At 43.7% G+C, this 19,975-nt stretch overlaps 1 protein-coding gene across 4 annotated transcripts in view; it reads left to right on the top strand.

Moving 5' to 3' along the window:
- LOC132397071 (RNA-binding protein FXR1-like) overlaps positions 1-19,975 on the top strand; it is a 190,519-nt gene that overhangs the window by 107,849 nt on the left and 62,695 nt on the right. For all 4 annotated transcript variants that reach the window (XM_059975330.1, XM_059975329.1, XM_059975328.1 and 1 more), the window contains one exon: positions 10,123-10,216. In XM_059975330.1, the coding sequence (XP_059831313.1) occupies positions 10,123-10,216 (94 nt within the window). The remainder of the gene's footprint in view (positions 1-10,122; positions 10,217-19,975) is intronic.

Below are 19,975 nucleotides of genomic sequence, written 5' to 3'. Positions count from 1 at the left end.
TAGGGAGACGGAATAGGGTATTGGTGATGACAAGGTCATGCGTAGTGCATGTCTTGAGGAGCAGCAAGCCATTGCTGTTACACTTGCTAATACCATGTCTTCCAAGAATCCCTTCCCAGGTCTTGTAATCTGTCCCCACTCTGGCGTTAAAGTCCCCGAGGACAATAAGCTTCTCTGACTGTGGGACTGCTGCTATGAGGGCGTCAAGTTCCTCATAGAACTTATCTTTGATGTCATCTGGGTTGGTCATTGTTGGGGCATATGCGCTGATCAGCGTTGCACTCCTCTTATTGCCAAGTGGGAGCCGAAGCGTCATCAGGCGATCGTTGATGCCCTCTGGAAGCTTGGCAAGTTTACGAGCAAGGTGGAATCAGATGGCAAATTCAACACCAGCCTCTCGTCGTTCAGTGCTGCTGCGACCGCTCCAGAAGAAGGTGTACCCACCACCACGTTCTGTAAGCTGGGCCTTGTCTGCTAGGTGTGTTCCGCTGAGTGCTGCAAAGTCCACATTATAGCGGGCTAGTTCTTTGGCGACCAGTGCTGCTGTTCTTTCTGGTCTGACAGCCTTGGTGATGTCAAGCAGAGTTCGCACGTTCCACATGCTAAGGTTGAGCACCTTCACTTTCGTCTTTGTAGTTCCACTGCTGAGTGGGATCCCTGCCAGCCATGGTGTGCTGGCCAGGGTAAGATGAAGCAGGCTATGTTTGAGGCACCGTTTCTAGCCCCTTCCTCCATGGAGGTGAGCAGAGTGATTCCTAAAGAGGACTGTTCAGACACCCAGGGGGCTGCTGGGTTCCACTGCTGCTTCATTCCAGCAGAGAACGACCCAATGCCCTGGGCCGCCTGTGTGCAGGGTTGTGACTACAGCTTCCAGTGTCTCCACACCTGCTTCTTCGCCACTCGTTCATCGCCACAGGACTTGAAGTTTTTTAGTAGAATGAATTTGGAGTCGTGACTTGCGCTTGACTTGGATTAAAGTGAGGGAGAGTTGCGCAAATCATCAGCTTCACTCTGTCCCGACCTATCTGTATCCAGTTGCAAGATGGAGTCGAGATGGCTAGAGATAAGTCGGGATGCAGTGGATGGCCAGCAGTGTCCTACGTGTCTCACTGTGCCCTGATTGCGCTCCACAATGCTTTGCTGGGTCCGCCTTTCTACTCGTTGGACCGCCAAGTCCATAGTCGCATAGTCCGCCGAATTCAGCCTTCGCATGCATAGGTAGACAAGCTCTAACTCACCGAGGGTTTGCGGCCCATCGGCTACCCTCACCAGGTTTTGCCGGCCAGTCAAAGCCATTGCCTGGGGTGTGGCCGCTGTTGCATGCAAACAGCTACGAGGAACCACTGGTGAGAGCTGAGTGTCAGGTGAGGACCAATGTGGACGAACTACGCAGAAGAGTACAACGTGTTCCCCGTCAGAGATACTACCTCTCCCTGACACCCCATACTCTGCCACAGACTGGAAGGTGCTGACTGAGATGGGTGAATGAGTGGCCTGAATCAGCACATTATCACTTGATTTGATGATTTTAGACAAATTTACACTTTTAGCCAATGGTGCACATTGTTGCAATGCTTACTGTCCCCTACTCCCCACAAACCCCCCTGCCCATTGTTAGCCACAGCTTTGGACACAAGATATAGGAGTAGAAATAGGCTATTTGGCTCATCCAAGTCTACTCTGCCATTCAATCATGACTGATTTCTTATCCCTCACCCCCATTCTCCTGCCTTCTCCCCGTAACCTTTGCCCTTACTAATCAAGAACCTATCAACCTATGCTTTAAATACACCCGATGACTTAGCCTCCACAGTCATTTGTGGTAATGAATTCCAGATTCTCCACGCTCTGGCTAAATAAATAGCTTCTCGACTCTGCCCTAAAGAGACATCCTTCTATTCTAAGGCTGTGCCCTCTGATCCGAGACTCCCCCATTATTACATACTCTGCACTTCAGTTCAACATGCAGTAGGTTTCAAAAGGATCCCCCTCATTCTTCTGAACTCCATGTACAGGACCAAAGCACTCTTTCTAAACACTCAGTGGCCACTTTATTAGGAACACCTTTACATCAGTTCGTTAATGCAAATATCTAATCAGCCAATCATGTAGCATCAACTCCATGCATAAAGACATGTAGACATGGTCAAGTGTTCAGTTGTTCGGATCAAATATCAGAATGGGGAAGAACTGTGATCTAAGTGACTTTGACTGTGAACTGATTGTTGGTGCCAGACAGGGTGGCTTGAGTATCTCAGAAACTGCTGATATCCTAGCATTTTCACGCACAAGTTTACAGGGCATGGCATAAAAAAACAAGCGTCCAGTGAGTGGTAATTCTGTGGGCAAAAATGCCTTGTTAATGAGAGGTCAGAGGAGTTTCGGAGTATGTCAAGCTGACAGGCAAGCGGCAGTAACTCTAATAACCATGTGTTGCAACAGTGGTATGCAGTGAAGCATCTCTGAATGCATGACATATTGAACCTTGAAGTAGATGTGCTACAGTAGTAGAAGACCACACCAGGTTCCACCCTTGTATCTAATAGTGGTCATTGAGTGTATTTAACCCTTTCTTCCCAGGAACATAAACCTCCTATGGACCAGGGCCAATCAACTCAGTGTCAAGTGTTTTCAGTTTCCAGTAGACTACAGTACATTCACTTTAGTATGCAAGTACAGCAAGTGGTCAAGAAGGCCAATGGAATGCTGGCTTTTATTGCTAGGGGGATGGAGTATAAGAACAGGGAGGTCTTACTGCAGTTGTACTGGGTATTGGTGAGACCACACCTGGAGTACTGCGTGCAGTTCTGGTGTTCATATTTAAGAAAGGACATACTGGCTCTCGAGGCAGTGCAGAGAAGGTTCACTAGGTTAATTCCGGGGATGGGTGGGTTGATGTATGATGAGAGGTTGAGTAGATTGGGACTCTACTCATTGGAGTTCCGAAGAATGAGAGGCGATCTTATTGAAACATACAAGATTGTGAAGGGGCTTGATTGGGTGGATGCGGGGAGAATGTTCCCGATGATGGGTGAAAATAGGACTAGGGGGCATAATCTTAAAATAAGGGGATGCCATTCCAGGACTGAGATGAGGAGAAATTTCTTCACTCAGAGAGTAGTGGGGCTGTGGAATTTACTGCCCCAGAGAGCTGTGGAAGCTACTACACTCAATAAATTCAAAACTGAGATAGACATTTTCCTGGATAAAAATGGCATTAGGGGATACGGTGAGCGAGCAGGTAAGTGGACATGAGGCTAGGTTTAGATCAGCCATGTGATTTCCTGGGCCAGTTTTCTCCTCAATTGGCAAATCGTTTTTTTTTTCCCCGGGTGATTACATGGGTTTGGGCGGGATGAATAATAAAATAAAATGGGCGGCATGGTGCCCTGTTGGTTGGCACTGTTGCCTTGTGGGATTCGGTGATAACTAGAGTTAAGATTGGATCAGCCATGATCTTGTTGAATGGTGGAGCAGGCTTGAGGGGCCGATTGGCCTACTCCTGCTCCTATCTCTTATGTTCTTATGTATGGACTGTATATTAGTGTAATTGTTAGCACAGTGTCATTGATCACTGATCAGTCTTTAATTCCTGCTGTATCTAAGGATTTTGTGTGTTCTCCCCATGACAGCATGAATTTCATCCAGGTGCTGTGGTTTCCTCCCACATTTCAAAGATGTACAGATGAGGCATTGTAAGTTATGGGTGTGCTTTGGTGCCAGAAGTATGGCAACACTTGCAGGCTGCCCCCAGCACAATCCTCAGACTGTGTTGGCTGTTGATGCATTTCAATACATTTTGATGTATGCGTGACACATCTAATCTGTAATCTCTTAAATGCCACTTCCAGCAGTCAACCTGTTATTTTTGGACATGAACCCCTGAATTCTCTGAGCCACAAGTAATGGATTAGGCTGCTTTCTGTTTGGTAAATGTTCATTAGTCCAACAGCAGTCTTCCCCTGACCTTTAGACCTTGTGGCTTTTACTTCCCAAAACTTCCTGAGTGGGTCCACAAGCCTGCATTGTTCAGTAGACAAAGATTTTGCTCAAATCTCCATTCTTACCCTGATTTTACTGATGGTATTTCTGTGGGGCAGAAAAGACTAATTTCACTGCAGGTGACCAGTAGGAAAAGCAAGACTCTCAAAATCAAAGTGAATTTATTATCAAAATACAAATGTTACCAAAGACCACCCTGAGATTCATTTATTTCAGGCATTCACAGGAAAATAAAGAAATTCAATAGAATTTATTAAAATCAATGTTTGCAAAGACTTGTAAACAATCACTTTGCAAAAGACAAATTATGCAAATGAAAAATAAATAATACTAACCGAGTTGTAGTTGTCCTTGAAAGTGAGTCTGTAGGTTGTAGAATGTAGAATCAGTTACTCCATGTGCTTGGAGCTTCATTCGATTTGGATGTCTTAGGATGGTTTTCAGAAGTGTACTTAGGGGAATGAGGTGCTGCAGAAAGAGGAAAGAATGAAAGGTGCAGGGTCATTGGGTAATAAATTGGATTAGTAAGTATGCAGATGATACTAAGATAGGTGGCATTGTGGATAATGAAGTAGGTTTTCAAAGCTTGCAGACAGATTTAGGCCAGTTAGAAGAGTGGGCTGAACGATGGCAGATGGAGTTTAATGCTGATAAATGTGAGGTGCTACATTTTGGTAGGAATAATCCAAATAGGACATACATGGTAAATGGTAGGGCATTGAAGAATGCAGCAGAACAGAGTGATCTAGGAATAATGGTGCATAGTTCCCTGAAGGTGGAATCTCATGTGGATAGGGTGGTGAAGAAAGCTTTTGGTGTGCTGGCCTTTATAAATCAGAGCATTGAGTATAGGAGTTGGGATGTAATGTTAAAATTGTTCAAGGCATTGGTAAGGCCGAATTTGGAGTATTGTGTACAGTTCTGGTCACCGAATTATAGGAAGGATGTCAACAAAATAGAGAGAGTACAGAGAAGATTAACTAGAATGTTACCTGGGTTTCAGTACCTGGTGGTGGCATCCATCGGTCTCGAGAGACCACGGACCTGCGCCTGGAGTTTCCAGGGCACAGGCCTGGGCAGGGTTGTATGGGAGACCGGCAGTTGCCCAAGCTGATTGCCCAAGATGTTGTCCAAGGGAAGGGCAGTTTGTTGGCACCGGTGACGTTGCAGAGCAATGTGTTGTTAAGTGCCTTGCTCAAGGACACAGACACGCTGCCTCAGCTGAGGCTCGAACCATTGACCTTCAGGTTACTAGTCTGATGCCTTGCCCACTAGGCCACGCGCCAACACCTAAGTTACAGGGAAAGGCTGAACAAGTTAGGTCCTTATTCTTCGGAGCGTAGAAGTTTGAGGGGGGACTTGATAGAGGTATTTAAAATTATGAGGGGGATATATTGAGTTGATGTGGATAGGCTTTTTCCATTGAGAGTAGGGGAGATTCAAACAAGAGGACATGATTTGAGAGTTGGGGGGGCAAAAGTTTAAGGGTAACACGAGGGGGAATTTCTTTACTCAGAGAGTGGTAGCTTTGTGGAATGAGCTTCCAGTAGAAGTGGTAGAGGCAGGTTCAGTATTGTCATTTAAAGTAAAATTGGATAGTTATATGGACAGGAAAGGAATAGAGGGTTATGGACTGAGTGTGGGCCAGTGGGACTAGGTGAGTGTAAGCATCGGCACGGACTAGAAGTGCCAAGATGGCCTGTTTCCGTGCTGTAATGAATGGATGGATGTGTGAAGTTAGCTTAAATTGGTCTAGCCAATGACTTCAGCTATGAGGTGGTTGGACAAACTCTTGTAGTATCAGAGGCTGAGGAGTGCCTTTACTAGAAGTTCATAAAATTGAGAGGGATAGACAAGGTACATTGTTCTTATTCCCAGGATGGAAATGTCAAATACTGGAGAGCAAAGCATTCAGGTGAGAAGAAGAATGATAACTGCTGGGAAAGTGGTGAAAGCAGTTAGATTAGCCACGTTTAAGAGGCATTTAGACAAACAAATGAGCAGGGAGGGAGCATGAGAGGGGATCAGTGTGAATTGGCACGGACATTATGGATCTGTTCTACGTTCTCTGACTCAGGCTGAAAATTTAGGATTGGGAAGGGGATACAACATCACTGAGTTTATTCAAATGATTCTATCCCCATTTCACTGAAGATGCTGTCTTGGTTATTTAAATGTAGCAATGTAGGCTAACATCAGCATAAGTGATCACTGCTCCATCTTTAAAAAAAATCTGAATCACACTATTGGCGTGAGTGTGGGGGGTGAGAGGGGGAAATGCAATGAGTATTGATGACTATGTGATGTTTGGATACAGAGGCATGGAGACCTGTTTGTGCTTTGAGGCTGTGATAGTGATATGGTTTATTATTGTCATATACAAAGATAGTGAAACTCTTGTTGCGCACACTGGTAATCAGATGATCAGATCAGATCAGATCATTACTCAGTGCTTTGAGCCAGAATTAGGTAAAACAATGCAGAATAAAGTGTAAAAGCTACCAAAAGAGTGCAGTACAGATAAACGATACAATGCAAGATGTTTACTTGCCAGATATTCTACAACAGCTACAGAAGTTCATAATTATTCAAGAGATGTTGAGTAAGACACTTAAGTTCAAGTTCAGCTTTGATTCAAAGGATAAGGTTCTCTTTTACATCCCTGCATCGTTCCAGGATCACACAACATTGCTCTGGTTACATTGTCCTGATGAAGGGTCTCAATCCAAAACATCGACTGCTTACTCTTTTCCACGGATGCTACTTGGCCTGCTGAGCTCTTCCAGCATTTTGTGTGTGTGTTGCTTGGATTTCCAGCATCTGCAGATTTTCTCTTCTGTTTCTGGTTACATGGGATGAGTGCATGGGAGCAAATTAGTAGAATGACTATGCAGACTTGTGAGATTTTGATTAAAAATTCATGCAAGAGCCTTCTGCACTGTAGGAAATCTTGTGGAGTTCTTGGTAATGTTCTTGCAATAGCCTGTTCTGGTCCAACCACATCGATGACATAACCAAAAAACTCTAATCCTTAGGAGCCTAAGAAATTTGGAATTTCCCTGTCAACTCTTAGCAAGTTTTATTGATGCACCATAGAAAGCAATCTTTCTGAATGCATTACAGGTTGCTATAGCAACTGCTGTCCCCGTGACCATGAGAAACTGCAGAGAGTTGTGGACACAGCTCAGCACATCATGGAAACCAGCTTCCCCTCCATGCACTGTCTGCATTTCTCACTGCCTCAGTAAAGCAGCCAGCATAATCAAAGACCCCACCCACCTCAGAGATTCTCTCTTCCCTCTCCCATTGGGCAGAAAATTTTAAAAAGCCTGAAAGCACATAGTACCTGGACAGCTTCCATCCCACTGTAAACACTCTTGAATGGATCTATTGTATGATAAGACGGACTCTTAGCCTCACAATCTACCTCATTATAATCCTGCACTTTGTTTTATCTTGCGCTACCTTAATCCACGGTAATGCTCTGATCTGTATGAACAATATTCAAGACAAACTCTTCACTGTATCTTGGTGCATGTGACAATAATAAACCAATTCCAATGCTGTGCTGCAGTTGATTGACAATTGGCTAAATGCCCAAAGTCAGAATTTGTTAAATCACTAGATCGGATCTGCTAATGGTTACTAATGGTGTTTCGTGCTACTTGTTATTTTTATTAATAGTCTGGACACAGTGGAATGCTCTCGGGATTGCAGGCAGCAAGTGTGCTGGTTGTCACAGTCATGGAAACTGGATTGCTGATTGGCGAATATTGGTGGATTGTCCCTGTTTGGCAAATGTTTGGCGAACATTGACGTGTGAATTAAATACTAAATCCTACAGAAAGCCAAATAGAAGACAGTTATAAAATAAGAACATTAGAATAGTACAGGCCCTTTGGCCTACAGTGTTGCGATCAATCTAACCCTTTCCTCCTACATAGCCCTCCATTTTTCTTTATTCCATGTGGCTGTCTCTTAAGTGTCCCTAATATAGCCGTCTCTACCACCAGTCTTGGCAGTGCATTCCATGAACCCACCACTCTGTTTTTAAAAATTATTTCTGATGTTCCCCTCCCCCAACTCAATGTCCTCCAATCACCTTAAAATTATGATCCCTTGTATCAGCCTTGACCACCCTGGGAAAAAGTCTCTAGCTATCCACTCCTTCTATGCCTCTTAATCTTGTACACCTATATTGTCACCTCTCATCCTCCTTTACTCCAAAGAGCAACTCCAGTTTGCTCAAACTATCCTGTAAGACATGCCCTCTAATCCAGGCAGCATCCTGGTAAATCTCACCTGGTGTGGTCTTACATTAAACTTCTTCCGGTTTGGTCGTTTCATGTTAGGACAATGACAAGTATCGAGTGTCTCTTATGCCTCCTAAACCACCACATTTGTGTAGAGCGAGGTGGCGTTGGTGATAATGGCAGCTGCTTCAGCCTTTGAATTGCACAGAGGCAAAACAAGAGACTAGAATTTTGACAGGGGTGGGAGGTGATAGTCAGGGTACTTCTTCCCATAAATGCTGCTTTTTGGAGCTGTGTGATAAAGGTTCCCAGGAACCTCATCTCACTTAAATCAGGGTTGATGTATTTTACTTTAGAGGGTTAGAAAGATTTCAGATGCACCTTGGCCAAGCCATTCCTGTGCTTTCCAGTAACAAGTGGTACCTGTATTGAAAAACTAAATCAAACAGTACAAATATACAAGTCTTGTCCATTTTCATTTGACAGCCTGTTTTAATGGTATAAATGCTGACCCGTCTGAAATGGACTATACACATCCAATCCAAGATCTGCACAGCACAGCCAAGCCCTGCTGAGTCATCAGAGCTCAAGATTAGAAATGGTGTTCATCACCCTAATAATCCTTCCTTGTATGAGGAGTCTGCATTGCTCTAACCTTTGTAGGACTCTGTTCTCATGCTACCACTCTGTAGGTCCAAAAGTGGCTGGGATTCTTAGCATGTGCTAAACACTTTGAATGTGATGGAGGCCTGTCATTCGGGCATTGAGTTTGGAAGATGTGCAATAATCCCCACAATCTTTCTTGGGCTGGGTGTTTGCTGGAAGACTTGGGATCTTTTTCCTACAGTAATGGTAGTCCTGCAGTTTACCATCATTGCAGGACTTGTCTGTGTGTCCAGGACAAAGAAGTATGCATGAAAAATCTACTCACCCTGCAAACTACCTTTTCCAATAGCTCCTGTCTGGGAAGTGCCATTTGGCTATTAAAACAAAAACCATGCCACCTAAAAGGCAGTTAATCTGAACAACCAGTTCGTCCCTCCATCCCTCTACCTATTATCCCCATAACCATGCATTTTAAACCAGTTTTTTAATATTGATTACATTCTGCCTGTAGAGTCTACTCTGCCACTCCATCATAGCTGATTTGTTATCCTTCTCAAGCCCATTCCCCTGCCTTCTCCATGTAACCTTTGATGCCCTGACTAATCAAAAACCTATCAACCTCTGCTTTAAATATACCCAGTGACTTGGCCTCCACAGCTGTCTGTGGCAATGAATTCCACAGATTCACTGTTCTAAATGGATGTGTCTCCATTCAGAAGCTGTGCTTTCTGATCCTAGATTTCCCTGCTATAGGAAACATCCTCCCCACTTCCACTCTATTGAGGTCTTTTAACATTTGATAAATATATGCCAGTATTTATGCACATTTTATTCTATATCTGTAATTTAACCCATAATTTAACTTTTTGATGCATGTCACACTCTGACCAACACACTACTGCAAATTCCTAATACATGTAAATGTATATGATGAATAAAGTTGATCTTTGATGCTCTGTAACGATCTGATCTGTATCAACAGTATGCACGACAGGTTTTTCACTATCTCGTTGCATGTGGCAACGTTACCCTCTCCAAAGTCATCGGGCCCAGTCTTTGAAACAGTGTTCGATCCTTGTTGAGTCTGGGGGGCAGACACCACCTTCAGTGGGTCCAAGGTCACATGCACACAAACTCTCCCCTGGGTTTTTGTGGCATGTTCCCCCTGACCAACACATCTCTAATCCATGTTAGTGTAGATGGCCATTAAAGTTGCTCCTTCCAACTCATTGCATTAATCCTGCTCTTGCACTCTCCCCAGCTGGCAACCTGAACAACAGCTTCCCTTCAGTGATGTGCGCTTGCCCCCACCTGCGGACTTCAACAAAGAGATCAGCGAAGGAGATGAGGTCGAGGTAAGATGGGTACCAATTTTCTGTGCTGTCACATAGCCTGCACTTGAAGCTTGCTGATTACTGACTGTCAGACATTGGGAGATGAGAATCCTCATGCTAACACTTAAGTTCAAAGTGAATTTATTGTCTAAGGATGTATTTGTTTCAATACATTAGAATAATTTTCTTGCTGGTACTTAGAGAAAAGCAATTATGAAAAGCAATACAAAGAGTGACATGTTATGAGAGATACATGTTTCAGATATTTACAGCAAAAAATACAATAGAAGTTGCAACAAGCTGTATATAGACAAAACCTGATGTGCTTTGATGTGCCAGTCAAGAAAAACTGTGCAAATTAAAAATAACACACAGAACATGAGTTGTTAGGAGTCCTTGAAAGTGAGTCTGTAGCTTGTACAAACCCCATTTCCAGAAAAGTTAGGATATTTTCCAAAGTGCAATAAAAACAAAAATCTGTGTTATGTTAATTCATGTGAACCTTTATTTAACTGACAAAAGTACAAAGAAAAGATTTTCAATAGTTTTACTGACCAACTTAATTGTATTTTGTAAATACACACAAATTTAGAATTTGATGGCTGCAACACACTCAACAAAAGTTGGGACAGAGGCATGTTTACCATTGTGTTACATCACCTTTCCTTTTAGTAACACTTTTTAATTGTTTTGGAACTAATTGTAGTAGACTTGCAATTGGAAATTTTGTCCATTCTTGCTTGATATAAGACTTCATCTGCTCAACAGTCCGTGGTCTCCGTTGTCTGACTCTCCTCCTTATGATGCACCATACATTTTCAATATGGCAGCAGGCCAGTCAAGCACACATACTCTGTGTCTACAAAGTCAAGCTGTTGTAGCCCGTGCAGAATGTGGTCTGGCATTGTCCTGCTGAAATAAGCATGGACGTCCCGGGAAGAGACGTCACCTTGATGGCAACATATGTCTCTCTAAAATCCTAATATACACCTCAGAGTCAATGGTACCTTCACATACATGCAACTCACCCATGTCGTGGGCACTGATGCACCCCCATACCATCACAGATGCTGGCTTTTGCACCTTTTGCTGTTAACAATCAGGATGGTTGTTTTCATCTTTGACACGGAGAACTCGAGGCCCGTTTTTTCCGAAAACTAGCTGAAATGTGGACTCATCTGACCACAGCACACAGTTCCACAGTCTTTCGGTCCATCTGAGATTAGCTCGGGCCCAGAGAACTCGCTGGAGTTTCTGCATAGAGTTGATGTATGGCTTCCTCCTTGCGTAATACAGTTTCAAGTTGCATTTCTGGATGCAGCGATGGACTGTGTTAAGTGACAATGGTTTTCCAAAATATTCCCGAGCCCAGGTGGCTATAATTGTCACAGTAGCATGACAGTTTCTTAGGCAGTGCCGCCTGAGGGCTCAAAGATCACACGCATTCAACAGTGGTTTCCGACCTTGCCCTTTACACACTGAGATGTCTCTGAATTCGCTGAATCTTTTCACAATATTATGTGCTGTAGATTTTGCAAGACCTAAATTCTCTCCAATCTTGCATTGGGAAATGTTCCTTTTGAACTGACTAACAATTCTCATGAATTTTGGCACAAAGGGGTGAGCCACGACCCATCCTTGCTTGCAAAGACTGAGCTTTTGATGGACGCTACTTTTATACCCAGTCATGATACCTCACCTGCTACCAATTAGCCTGCTTACTGTGGAGTCTTCCAAACCGGTGTTACTTGAATATTCTGTGCACTTTTCAATCTTATTTTAACTCTGTCCCAACTTTTGTTGAGTGTGTTGCAGCCATCAAATTCTAAATTTGTGTATATTTACAAAATACAATTAAGTTGGTCAGTAAAACTATTGAAAATCTTTTCTTTGTACTTTTGTCAGTTAAATAAAGGTTCATATGAATTAACATATCACGGATTTTTGTTTTTATTGCATTTTGGAAAAAATCCCAACTTTTCTGGAAATGGGGTTTGTAGAATCAGTTCAAAGTTGTGCTGCAGATGTTCTGAACTGCATGAAGGAACCTGTGTAGGTGAGTTTTTAGATGTGGAAAAACCCACTGGGACAGTTCCACTGTTGACCTTGGAATTCCAGGTCCAGTGGCACGAGTAGTTGTCACAACTGGGGTTGTGGTTGCACTGGTTGACTTATGGTTACTTCTGTGAGCTGGCATGCCCTTTGTTCTCGATGAAGCATCGCAGAATCACCTTCATGTTGGATATCAGTTTTGATCTCATCTGACTTTGCACACTAAGCCCAGCTGCAACCCTCAAGTGGTCTAGTTCACCTGTCAAGATGGTGCACCTTACTATCGCAGGCAAACAGCTACTTGGAGCTACAGGTGAGAGCTGAGTGTCTGGTGGGGGTCAAGGTCAGTGGGCTGCCCCAGATTGAACATGAGTCCCTTCACCAGTGGTGGTGTTCCCTGAGTGAAAGCGAAGTCAGTGTAAACAGCAAGATTTATTGTTTTTTGATATTGATACAGCATAATCCATTGAGGCTCTGACTGGAAAATCTGCTAATTCCAGCTTCTACACCACCAGAAACCAGAATTTGATCATGGATGCTGTCTATAGGGTTTTCCTATTTTCTCTGTAACAAATGAATTTGCCCACTCCATTTTCCTCCCACCTGGTTGATTCTTTGATCAGTAAATAGTGTAGGTGTGTGGCAAGAAAATAAATGGGGATGAACATGTGGGATATTACAGAGACGTGAGGAGGTGAGACTGAGTAGAATACTCTGAAAGCTGGCATGAATTTAAATACCCATGTGGCCTCAGTGATGGGATATATGAGAAATCTAACCTTTGGCTGGGTGGTCGGAGATTGGCCTCCAAGGCCTTCAAGTTCCCAGTTCAAAATCAAATGCTGCTACTCATGATATAGATTCACTGGATCCTTAAACCTTTTCACCCCCTTCAGACCGCGAGGAGGCATCTATCAGGTGTTTCAGCTGTGTGTCTGGTCATCTTCACTTTAAATCATAAGCATGAGCAGAATTAAAGAGCTTCATTTATCTCATGTACATTGGAACATAGAATGAAATGAGTTGTTTTGCAAGGATTGTGCTGGGAAGCTCTTAATTAGGCCATTTGCCCCATCAAGTCTGCTCTGCCATTTGATCATGGCTGATCTATTACCCCTCTCAACCCCATTCTCCTGCCTTCTCCCTATAACCTTTGCCTTTGCTAATCAAGAGCCTATTAGCCTTCACTTTAAAAATACCCAATTCAGATTCAGTTTATTGTCATTTAGAAACCACAAATGCAATGCAGTTAAAAAATGAGACAACGTTCCCCCAGAATGATATCACAAACAGACTACACCAGAAAATCCATGTAACGTTTGGCAATCCCCAATCCAGAGTCCAGAGAGGCTGCTGCGTATTAATATTGCGCTACCATCTAGCGCATTCCCCAGAAAGGAGCTCCAAATCCACCAGACAAAAACAAGACCAAAAACTAAAGCTACAAGACCTGCGCAAAACCACATTACAACATGTAGTTACAACAGTGCAAACAGTAGCATAATTGATTTAAAAAAACAGACTATGGGCACAGTAAAAATAGTCCAAGATGTTAAAGGACTGTAAGTTCAAAAGAAATTATTTGGCTTCCACGGCTGCCTGTGGCAATGAATTCCACAGATTCATTAACCCTTTGGCTAAAGAAATTTCTCCTCATCTTCTATTTTGAGACTGCACACTATGGTCCTATACCACAAAATCACACTTCCAGCCTTAAATTTGTCTCTTCCACATGCCAAAAAGGGTGCCCCATTGAAGAAAGTATCACCTTGTTGCTGTAGTCGAATATAACAGTCTGTTAGATTTGCCTCTGCCCCCTCCCCCGGTATTCCATCTGGGTGGCCTCCAACCTGATGGCCCACCCCCTTCATTCCCCATTCCTATTTCCCTCTCGCTCCTTCTCTCCTTACCTGTCCATTAACTTGCAGGTAGTCAGTGATGAAGAAGGCAAATGCAATGTTAGAAGTCATTGTAAACACAAGGAAATCTGCAGATGCTGGAAATTCAAGCCACTCACACAAAATGCTGGTGGAACTCAGCAGGCCAGGCAGCATCTTTAGGAAGAAGTACAGTAGACGTTTCGGGCCGAGACCCTTCGTCAGGACTAACTGAAAGAAAAGATAGTAAAAGATATGAAACACACAGTAAATGTGGAGAGGATGTTTCTCATGGTGGGAGAGTCGAGGACAAGAGGTAGCAGCCTCTGGATAGAGAGGCAAGCATTTAAAACAGATGCAGAGAAATTTTTTTAGCCAGAATGGTGAATTTGTAGAACTTATTACCACAGAGCTGTGGAGACCAAGTCTTTTGGTGTATTTAAGGCAGAGATTGATATGTTTTTGATTGGACATGGCATCAAAGATTATGGGGAAAAGACCAAGGAGTGGGGCTGAGGAGGGGAAAAATGGCTTAATTCTGCTCCTACGTCTTATTGTCTTATCATCTCCCTCTGGTGCTCTTCTCCCTTCCCTTTCTCCTGTGGTATTCTGTCCTCCCCTATCACATTCTCCCTTTTCCAGCCCTTTATCCTTTTCACCAATTGATTTCCCAGCTCTTTACTTCACCCCTCCCCCTCCTATCACCTTGTACCACTTCCTTCCTTCCCCGTCTTACTCTATTTTCTTCCCCTTTCTAGCCCTGAAATGTTGACTGTTTATTCTTCTCCATAGATGCTGCCTGGCCTGCCAAGTTCCTCCAGCATTTTGTGTGTTGCTTGCATCTCCAGCTTCTGGAGATTTTCTCAAGTTTGTGATACTTCTTCTGCTTGGCTGACTCCTATGAATCGCGCATGTTGCTGTAATGATATTACAGTCATGACATAGAGAGCACTAAAGCCCAGAGCCAGGGTCTAAATAATTTTCAGGTGACTGGAGGAAAATATAGGGGAGGATGTCAGGGTTAAGTTTTTTTTACATAGGGAGCGGTGAGTGCATAGAATGCCCTGCTTGGAATAGTGGTAGAGGCAGATACATTGGAGGCATTTAAGAGACTCATAGGCACATGGATGAAAAAACTGCTGGGCTATGTGAGAAGGAAGGGTTGCTTTGATCTTGGAGTAGCTTAAAAGTTTGGCACAACATCATGGACCAAAGGGTCTGTATTGTACTCTGCTGTAGTGTTCTATGAAATCTTTCTGCAAGAATCTAATCTACTTTATACTTTATGACTGATGTATCCGTTTTTCCTTGCTGGATTAGCAACATCTGATTTCCACCCCCCCCCCCCCCCCCCCAGGATAGCTCTGTTCACGCAAGTAAGTTTTCTTGGGGCAAACTCACTTGAAGCTGATGAACTCAATGAGCTTTAGTGCTAGCAACTGCCTGTTTGCTGGCAACTTGTATTGATACTTACAGGGTTAGTTTTTCCCCATTTAGCTGATTTTCCTGAATTGAATGCTTACCAAAATTTGCTTACCTAGCTGCACAGTAGTAAACTACTGAAACATGAGCATCTACAGAAACTTTTAAAGTCTGTAAATAAGCATCTCAGGCAAGAGCGTTTAATAGTTGTAATCAGAAAACAGCATGGAAATGGGCACTTCCTGTCCACCAGGCCTCATTTTATTCTTCCTATGTTCCTGTTAACTTGATGTCTGAGAATCTGAGGCCAAGGTTGTGGAGGCAGAGACTTGCTTGTGTGTGGGTGGGAAGGTGGGAAATGCTCTGCCTTACTGTTTTGTGTTCTGCTGAACATTATGGACATGCTATGTAGGTGCCAGAATTTGTGGTGATGTTTGCAGGCTGCCCGCAGCATATCCTTGGGTTGTGTTGGTTGTTAATACAAGTGATGCATTTCGTGGTATGCTTCTATGTATCTGTGATAAATAATTGAGTCTGAACTCCCCTCAGAATTTGTACTCACTTACGCACTTGGAGTAATTTAATGTGGAAACCAGAGGACTCGGGGAATCCTATGTGGTCTGGGAGAACATGCAAACTCCACGAGGCACAAGCTGAGGATGGAACTTGTGCGGAATGTGTGGAGTTGGCCATACCCAGTGCTGCTTTGTTCCAGCTTGATTTTTTTTTGGAAACTAGAGGATGTGCTGAGTCTTTCCAAGAGTACTGACAGGAACTGAACCAGTTGTGGTATTGAAACACCAGTGCTGAAGAACAGACTACAATGCAGCCAGTCACAGGGAAGGCTCTTCCCACCTATGAGCACATCTACAAGAAGTGCTGCCACAAGAGAGGACGTCTCTTCCCCCATCCCCACCCCCCTGCGACCACCATCCAGGTCATGCTTATCTCACTGCTGTTATTGGGAAGGAAACACTGCCTTGGGTGCCACATCACCAGATTCAGGAACAGTTATTACCCAACAACAATCAGACTCCTGAACCAGCTTGGATAGCATCACTCATCCCAACACTAAACACAATCTATGGACTCACTTTCAAGGACTCGACAACTCATGTTCTTAGTATTTACTATTATCCTTTTTGTATTGGTGATGCTCATCTTTTACGCATCGGTTGCTTGTTGATCTTTGTCGTTTATTTTTATTTAGAGAGTGCGGAACAGGCCCTTCTGGCTTTACAAGCTGTGCCACCCAGCATCCCACCTATATAACCCAAGACAATTTACAATGACCAATTAATATAACAACTTGTATGTCTTTAAACTGGAAGGAAAACAGAACACTCGTAGAAGGCCTGCATGCTCACAGGGTGAACATGCAAACTTACAGCAGGCAATGGAATTAGAAACATAGAAAACCTACAGCACACAATGCTGTGCCGAACATGTACTTGCTTTAGAAATTACCTAGGGTTACTCATAGCCCTCTTTTTTCTAAGTTCTGTGAACCTCCAAGGGCATATGTACAAAATTAAGGGGGGGAAGTTTAGGGCAGACATCAGGGGTAAGTTTTTTACACAGAGGGTTGTGAGTGCCTGGAATGACTTGCCAGGGATGGTGGTAGAGGCTAAAACATTAGGGGTATTTAAGAGCCTCATGGACAGGCACATGGATGAAAGAAAATTGGAGGGTTATGGGGTAGTATGGGTTTAGTACTTTTTTTTAAAAGGATTATATGGGTTGGCCCAACATGGAGGGCTGAAGGGCCTGTACTGTGCCGTAGTTCTATGGAACCTATCCAGGAGCCTCTTAAAAGACCCTATTGCATCCACCTCCAACTCTGTCACCGGCAGCCCATTCCACGCACTCACCACTCCTCTGCATTTAAAAAAAACTTACCCCTGACATCTCCTCTGTACCTGTTTACAAGCACCTTAAAACTGTGCCCTCTTGTGTTAGCCATTTCAGCACTGGGGAAAAAAGGCTGTGACTATCGACACGATCAATGCCTCTCATCATATTATACACCTCTATCAGGTCCCTTCTCATCCTCCGTTGCTCCAAGGAGAAAAGACAAAGTTCACTCAACCTATTCTCATAAGGCATGCTCCCCAATCCAGGCAACATCCTTGTAAATCTCCTCTGCACTCTTGATAGTTTCCATTATTAATATTTGTATTTTATTCCATGATAACTTTAAAATCAACCATCCCTTCTCGATAATATCATGGACACCTCACCAGTACATTCGCACTATCAAACTCCGCCATGAACTGTATTTGGGTCATGGTAACTGCTACGCTACCTCATTGATTCTATTCTATTTCTTTGTTGCACTGTGAATGCCCGCAAGAAAATGAAACTGAAGGTAGTATATAGTGACATACATGTACTTTGATAAATTTACTTTGAATTTGAATATGTTGAAATCTGAAACTGGGAGGCTGAAGGGAAAAACCTTAATTGCAGTATCTTTCCACATATACCAGGGAGCTTTTGCAATACAACAGTGAGTGTAACCCACTCACCTGCGAGTCAACTGGGGTGATATACTGTATCCAGTGCTCCCGATGTGGCCATTTATACATTGGGGAGACCCACCGCAGACTGGGAGACTTCCTCCGAACACCGGCGCTCGGTCCTCCAGCAGTGGCGGGATCTCCCTGTGGCCACACAATTCAATTCCACAGACCACTCCCACTCCGACATGTCTCTCCATGGCCTCCTGTACCGTCAAGATGAGGCCACACGCAGGTCGATGGAGCAATACGTTATCTCCCGCCTAGGTAGCCTCCTTCCTGCCGGCATGAACATCCAATTCACTGACCTCCGTTGATATCCCTTACCCCCATCCCTATCTATTATTTTAGTCTGGTTCTCTTTCTCTCTCTTTCCCCCCTCACTATAATCTCTCCCCCCCCAGCCCTACCTTTCTTTCTCTTTTATTTCCCATAATTCTCCACCTTCCCCCTAGCCCGGGGGTCGGCAACCTGCGGCTCCCGAGCCATTTGTGGCTCTTTCACCTCTGTGCTGCGGCTCCCTGTGGCTTTGGGAAATAATTGGTCAGTATTTAATTAAAATGTATTTTATGTTAGTTTGTTAGCTTTTGAAATGTAATTATGGTGATCTTGTACAACCTAAGTGTAGCGACACATTTCCTGCCACATCATAAAACTGCTCACAATTAGCCAGCATTCCGGCTAAGGGAGATAGCCTACGGGGGTTTGTGAGTACGCGTCTTTTGCAGCATCTGCGTCCATGGGGGCTGGGTTGAGGGAAGCTGAAAAGCAAGGCTGTTTAGTTCGAATAAAGCTATCTTTGACTGCAGTTTACTTACACCGCTACAACGTGTTTTTATCGCTGGCTGTCGAGACGGAAGGTGCTGAAACGCTTTGTCGCGTGTCTGGAAGAAGTGAAAACTTTCCTGGGCAGCAAAGGGCTCACCTTTCCTGAGCTGGAACAGCCAGAGTGGCTGGAAAAGCTACACTTCATGGTAGACATGACAGCGCACCTGAACACGCTGAACACAGCTCTTCAGGGGAAAGGACGTACAGCCCTGCACATGTTGGAGGATGTTTTGGCATTCGAGCGCAAGTTGACAGTGCTTGCCAGAGATTTACAGAAAGGCACTTTGTCTCACTTCCCCAATTTGAGAGAGTTCAAACAAGGTCACGACATGATAATTTCGGAGTATTTACATTCTGCAATCATCGCAATGCAAACATCGTTTGGGAAACGCTTCTGTGAGTTCAGAGAGGAAAAAAACACATTATCCTTCCCGGTCACTCCCTTAAGCATCGATCCTTCCCTACTGAATACGACTGCATTGGCAGGTGTGAGTCAACCTGATCTTGAGATGGAACTGGCCGACATAGCCGACAAAGACATATGGGTGTCCAAGTTTAGACGCTTGACAGCAGACCTTGAAGATGTTGCCCGTCAGAAGGCCGTTCTTGCTCAGAAACACAAATGGAGTGATATTGAAAACCTCACAGATGACAGCTTGCGATCCTGTGTAAAGATGAAGGTGACATCATACAGCCCTGATGTGCAGACGCTGTGCGCTGAGGTCCAGGAGCAGAAATCCCATTAACCAAGTATGATAAATATTTTAATTGCCTATTATTTTACTTATATTCATATTTTTTCATTGTTCAGTGAAATAGTCCTTTCATTTTTCAGGATGACAGCTGGCTGACGTTATTTTTGGTTTGCTGCTGGCGGAAAATTTAAGTTCGGCGTTTTTCATAAATACAAGAAGGACTCAAATAGACATTGAATATTTTACTTAAAAGTAACTTTCAACCCAACGTCTTTTTTTCGGAGTTCAAAATGTTTTTGTTGCATGCAGAAATGTAATTTCGTTTTCTCTGCAGGAGTTCATCAATTTCATAAATGCAACACATTATAGTTTGTTTATACATAGCAT

The sequence above is a fragment of the Hypanus sabinus genome, chromosome 7 (genome assembly GCF_030144855.1).
Source record: "Hypanus sabinus isolate sHypSab1 chromosome 7, sHypSab1.hap1, whole genome shotgun sequence".
In the NCBI taxonomy this organism is placed as follows: Eukaryota; Metazoa; Chordata; class Chondrichthyes; order Myliobatiformes; family Dasyatidae; genus Hypanus; species Hypanus sabinus.
Note: the sequence above shows the minus strand (reverse complement) of the source record. Positions and strands in the feature narration are given on the sequence as shown.